This window comes from Aplysia californica, unplaced genomic scaffold, assembly GCF_000002075.1.
Source record: "Aplysia californica isolate F4 #8 unplaced genomic scaffold, AplCal3.0 scaffold00743, whole genome shotgun sequence".
Classification (NCBI taxonomy): domain Eukaryota; kingdom Metazoa; phylum Mollusca; class Gastropoda; order Aplysiida; family Aplysiidae; genus Aplysia; species Aplysia californica.
In genome coordinates, this window is record NW_004798013.1 from 242,761 (window position 1) to 249,161 (window position 6,401).

General features: G+C 42.5%; 1 protein-coding gene across 1 annotated transcript in view; it reads right to left on the bottom strand.

Annotated features, from left to right (window-relative positions):
* LOC101857905 (glycine-rich cell wall structural protein-like) overlaps window positions 1–5,265 on the bottom strand; it is an 8,711-nt gene extending 3,446 nt beyond the window's left edge. The window contains exons 1-2 of the mRNA XM_005109029.3: window positions 5,121–5,265; window positions 1,108–1,400 (exon numbers count right to left, since the gene is read on the bottom strand). Coding sequence (XP_005109086.2) covers window positions 1,108–1,400; window positions 5,121–5,187 — 360 coding nt within the window. The 5' untranslated portion in view covers window positions 5,188–5,265. The remainder of the gene's footprint in view (window positions 1–1,107; window positions 1,401–5,120) is intronic.
* Window positions 5,266–6,401: the final 1,136 nt, after the last annotated feature.

Here is a 6,401-nt window from a genome sequence, read left to right on the forward strand (position 1 = left end):
GACAGACAGACAGACAGACAGACAGACAGACAGACAGACAGACAGACAGATAGAGACAGAGACAGACAGACAGACAGATAGACAGACAGACAGACAGAAATCGATCGAGACAGAGAGAAAGGGAATGGGGAGAGAACGTTTATGATGGTGTAAAATCACGGATTTTGCCTGTGTAACAAAATAACATCCTCATCATTATCATCAACAATTAAATATTTAACAACAACAACAACAACAACTACAACAACAACAACATGGGGAGGTGGAGTTTGACGTACTTCCGTTTGACCTACTTTTCTCTGGAATATTTTAACGTACATTTTTCTTCTACCGCCTCTTTTCGACTTTTTAGTTTTGGTTTAATATTATTTAAGTTATTTTTTCTTAGTCTTCTCAAAACACTCGGGGGTATGTAAACATAAATGACAACAGAGTGTATTGGGAGTAGGTTATTCTATTGTCCTCTTCAGTGAATACACTGTCTGTGTTAAAACCACAGGCTGGGAGTCCATATTTGAAAAAAAAAGTGTTCACTTGTCAAAACAAATTTTTTGACATTTTAAGACAGAGACATGAACTAAAACTGAGAAAAACAAGTGGATCAGCACCGATTACACAAGTGGATCAGCACCGATTACACCAGTCCACCAACACAGACAAGTTGACTTTTCCCTTGTAATTTTCATCTTTTCAAGCTCGTCTGGCTCCAAGCAATTCGGAAGGATAGGCTCCCACAACAACAACAACAACATCAAAACAACAAAAACAACTGCAAAAACAGCGCAGCATCAAGTACAATAACATCAAAACAACAACAACAACAACAACAGCAACAAAAACAGCATAGCATCATCAAAAGCAACAACAACAGCAACAATAACAACAACAACAACAACAACAAGACAAAATTAACAACAATCTCAACAAAACATCATCATCTTCATCAACGTCAAAAGCAAGAAAAACATTAAGTCAACACCACCAATAAAAAAAACACACAACAAAACAACAACATCATTATAATTAACAACAACAGCAGCAACAACAACAACAACAACAACAACAACAACAACAACAACAACAACCAGACACACGAGAAAGACTTACCCCGGGCCCGAAACCGCCGCCTCCTTGTCCTCCAAATCCGCCGCCCCCTCCAAATCCCCCGCCCCCTCCGAAGCCCCCGCCCCCTCCAAAGCCTCCTCCTCCGTACCCTCCTCCAAACCCGCCCCCGAAACCCCCTGGGAATCCTCCTCCTCCGAATCCTCCTTTCATGGGCGGGAACATGCCTCCGCCAATTCCCATGCCTGGGATTGGGAAACCGACTTTCCCCATGCCGAAGCCCATCTTTCCGAACCCTTTTCCGAGAGGCATGATCGGCGACATAGGGGGCATAAGTCCTGTCGAGAGAGAAGGAAACAACGTGGTTTTGAGCTGATTTTATCATTTTAGTTTTTAGTCAGAGTCTTACGGCACTTTGCAACACGATATGGTCGTATAAGTGCCAAAGATGAGATCTGTTACAAGAGAGTAAAAGAGTAAAACAACAAAAAGGAGGAGAGATAAGGAAGGGGCCCAAACGAAACAGTTTAGAAGAAGAAGAAGAAGAAGAAGAAGAAGAAGAAGAAGAAGAAGAAGAAGAAGAAGAAGAAGAAGAAGAAGAAGAAGAAGAAGAAGAAGAAGAAGAAGAAGAAGAAGAAGAAAAAGAAGAAGAAGAAGAAGAAGAAGAAAAAGAAGAAGAGGGCGTATACCACATATCCCAGCTAAACATCAGGCTCTATGCCTTTTACAATCATTATCCCAGCAGACCCTGGAACACTCCGAAACACTGATGGCTTTCTAGGAAACATACAGTGTAAGCAGCCGATTAAAATTAAATGCTTAAACACGCACAAAGCGATAAGATCTCTCGGGTGAACTTGGGCAATTTCCTGAACCCAGCAGATAGAGAAAATTCCGAGCTCTTAAAGGAATATAAAAAGTTTTGTTTTTCTAACAACCATTTCTTGGCGGAAGCACTGAAATAACACCCGTCCTCCTCTTTTTCTCTTTCTCACGAACATTTTCTTTTTCGAGAAACGTCAAAAAGAGGATATTTCCTTGTCTCAGGCATTCCATTATTTTTGTCGGCGACAAGAGCGGAATCATGGTTAGTTCACACAATCAAACACCAAATAGTGGTGTTCCCGAGTTCGATTGTCGTGTGGGGATGGGGTTTTTTTAATCGAGTATCACAGTCTTTTTTGCCTAGATGTTGTCTTATCCTTCTCATCTTAAGTCGAATCCCGCTTCTTAAATGGTCTATTGCGCTGATGGGGGCGTAAAACATGGAAAACCAATTAAATAAAACATTTTTAAAAGTATTAAAATCGTAGGAAACTCAATTAGATGTATATCATTGTGTCCTTTCTCTTCACATGTGCCATTGCAGTTTTGTTTTTATATTTGTGGGGGGGGGGGGGTTTCAAATGAAATGAAATGGTATAGGTTTAACGCCCCTATCAACACTATTAGAGTTTAACGTCAATCTCCAAAAGGACTGAGCCAAATGGAAAATTCGCGTAAAACACCTTTCCCAAGGACACAACGTTGGACCGTGCTGAGACTCGAACCCCCGAACCCGCAATCTCACGATTACGGGTCTGGTAGCCTAACCACTAAGCCGCCGACGCCACATTTTTTTTCAAATTGAAAACACAATTGTATAATTTGTTAACACGGCCTGTATAATTGAAATGTCTTCAATACACCGAGAAAAAAATATCAAAAAGTCTGTAACGGCGAAGACAAGAACAAATAGAAAGGCGCACACATCTTACTTTCTAGCTGCGATATATACCACGAGTGACTACTATAATATAGATGAAAACCAGAGTGCAAAAACGACTTAAATCCCGAATTTGAAAGTACTTATTTTATTATTTACGTCACTACAAGAGTCCTCATTAAACTGTGTCCCCTATGCCAAATGCACAAGATCCAGGTGAAACACCCAGAACGGGAATCTTAAGCCGGAAACATCACTAGAGTCATTTCCATAATTGAATTTTCCAACACTTTAGGGACGTAGAAGACACTCAAGTCCGACCAGCAGCAAACAAAAGGACGAAGTTGGGGGATATTTCGAAAACCACCAGAAACAATGCAGAAACACTAATTGGTATACTTATTTTATTGCATAATACTGTTCCCTTGGTTCTAAGTTTTTAAATAGACGAGACAAAATTGAAACCATCCGCATGAATAATGAATTAATGCTTCTTCTACAATGTGTCCTTGTCGAATGAGCAGAATGCGCGAACCACAATGTGTTAATTAAATCTCCCGGTTGAACAAAGGGTTCAGTCTTGAGTTAAATACTCTTTTTACGACAGGGTGCAATAGAACAGCAATTGAAGTGCAGTGTGTTTTGTTATTTTACGATATCCACCCCCTAAAAAAAACTAAAAATATATAGGTATTTCTCCTTCCCCATCAACACAATCTAAACTATTTAAGAGGCGGGCTTCGACCCTGCCTGTCGGGGCCAACCCGAGTTGAGAAAAAAACAGCATTAAAATGAAACGACCTAGAAACTCAATTTAAAAAATCTCCCCTACGTACTCGGAGTTCGAAGTAGGGTTCCTTGTGTGCAACGACATAATCCTTAACCGCTACACCACAGGTACTGGTGGGCTCAGTTCTGAGTTACAAACTTCTTTTAACTAGAGGGTAAAAAGTAACACCGATCCAAATGAAGTGGGTTATGCTTAAAAATTGATTTGATTTTTTTTTCAATACCTCAAAATGTGACTCTTAAATAATCAGGCTTCCATTGGATCCTTCAGATGCAATATTTTATCATTATTATTAATTTGTCGTCTTTAGAGACCAAGAGAAGGCTTTTGACAGAGTAAACCATGCAAAACTCAGGAAGACACTCGAAAAGTATGGCGTCAGAGGACAATTGTTAGATAATGTCAGAGACAGAGAAATAGAAATGCGAACTCAAAACGCCAACGCTGTCACCTACCAGCTCACACCCCTCCTATCTCATCCAAACAAAGAGACAGCTTATCACTTCAATATTCATACCAACATTATGTTATCAGTGCCAGACCTGGACCTTAAGCAAAACCCATGAAAGCAAAATCACCGCATGCGAAATGAAATGTCTCCGCAAACTCCTTGACATCACAAGACGAGACAGGCAGAGAAATGAAGAAGTAAGGGCAGCTATCGGCACTGAGTCCTGCCTGCGTTACATAGAAAGACAGAGGATAAAATGGTTTGGCCACCTGTTACGCATGTCACCTGACCAGCCAGCCTTGAGAGCCAACAACTCCAAGCACTCAGGCTATAAAGGAAGAGGAAGGCCACGCAAAAGGTGGATCGAGGGTGTCAAGGAAACCCTCAGAAAACATAACATCACAACTGAAAGAGCTGCGGAGCTGGCCTACCATAGAAAACTGCATCTCCCCTCGACGCTTAACGGCAGCAGAGGATGAAAAAGTAAAAGTAAGTAAAAGTAAAGTAAGTATTAATTTATTGTTGTATTACTTCTTCAGCTGCAATGGTTCGTCACTCACTTCTCTCGTCGGCTGTGTCTATGTTCTCCAAATGCAATCTTTTATCTTTATTGTTACAGTATCATCGTTTTTCCTCTTCAGCCCCCAGATCTGAGACTTTCATCGACGATCATGGTTCGCCATTCACTTCCCTTCCCTTCCCGCCTTGGCTGTATCTAAGCTTTTCAGGTGCTATCTTTTATCGTTATTGCAATATTATTGTATTTCTTCTTCTACTGCAAGGTCTGAAACTGACATCAACACTCATAGTTCGTCACTCATTTCCCTCCCCTTCCCTCATAGTTCGCCACTCATTTCCCTCCCCTTCCCTCATAGTTCGCCACTCATTTCCCTCCCCTTCCCTCATAGTTCGCCACTCATTTCCCTCCCCTTCCCTTCCGTCCTCGGCGGTCTCTACTCTTCAGATGCAATCTTTCATCGTTATTATTTTTTATCGTTATTGTAATAGTTTTGTTTGTTTTTTCTTTAACCGCCAGGTCTGAAACTGACGTCATCGGTTATGGGTCTCTACCCACTTCCCTTCCCTCCTTGGCTGTATCTATCTATACTCACCCAAACTGTGTGCGGATGCCACCGAGAGAGCGAGCACGCCAAGTGCTTGTACTAACCAACCGGCCATCTTGTCCTTGCGTACAGGAGTCGGTCGGCGCTGTGAATAGTACGGGGTGGCAACAGCCCAGACTCTATAGCTTCAGTCGACCTGCCAACCGTTTTATAACGTTCCGCGGGTGAGCTCTGGGATTGGCTGAATCGGCAGTCACGAGGTTTGGCGGCCATGTTTTTTTTCTCGAAGTCCCGGAAGACACGACTGGTTGGATGACTGGCGTCGTGTGGCGGGGTGGTCGGCGCGGACCTGTTTCAGGGGTGGGGCGCGAAGCTGGTCACGGGGAATTAGTCGTTCGTGTAATGTTGCGCTTTCAACGTGGTGGAGAAATGTTTGAGGGATTAAAAACCCATAACTCGCAAATGCAACCCCTAAAAGACACAGACATGTGAAAACCTGTTGCAGTGCCTTGATAATATCATAATGATAATTTCGGACTTAGAAAGGTTAGCCGCTGCTCTTGTGTGGTTTGCTCCATCTTTCCTCTCACGTATCTATTGTCCTTATCTCTCCTCTCTCTTTACTTTGTTCGTTACTTCCGTGTAATACCTCTAATCTTCGGCATCTATAGATATAACTATGTGTGGTGCAAGTGCCGTAAAACCGTAAAGCGTTCACTAAAACTAAACTAAATTGCAAGAGCTGGGAACTTGCACTGGAAAAACGGAGAAGGGAAGGACAGTAGTTCGGGGTACGGTTAGGAGGGGGGGGGGGGGGAGGTACTTTCTTTTCTGTGTTCTCCACCACTCTCCTACAATTTTGGCTAAAACAGCACCTGGACATGGATGGCTGGTGCCTCTATAAATAAATCATTGATGGTCTGGTCTCCACCACTCTATCACGTCTTATTTAGTGTTACCTTTTATCCTTCCGAAATTTCAGACAAGTACTATCAGTGTCATGTTCGTCTGTCTGTGCACCAAGTAGTTTGGTGACAAATGGAGTTCATATTTTTTGTTATATGTGTCTCAATCGTCTCAATATACTCACAGAAAAACAAATGCACACGCACGCAGACACACACACACACACACACACACACACACACACACACACACACACACACACACACACACGCACACACACACGCACACACGCGCCCGCACACTCATAGACACACACCCACACTCACTCCTTCTCTCACTCCTTACATTCCTCTCTCTTCCTCCCTCGCTCCCGCCTCTCCTTCTCATTAACGACGGCATCCTTTGAGCAGATCTAAAAGAACA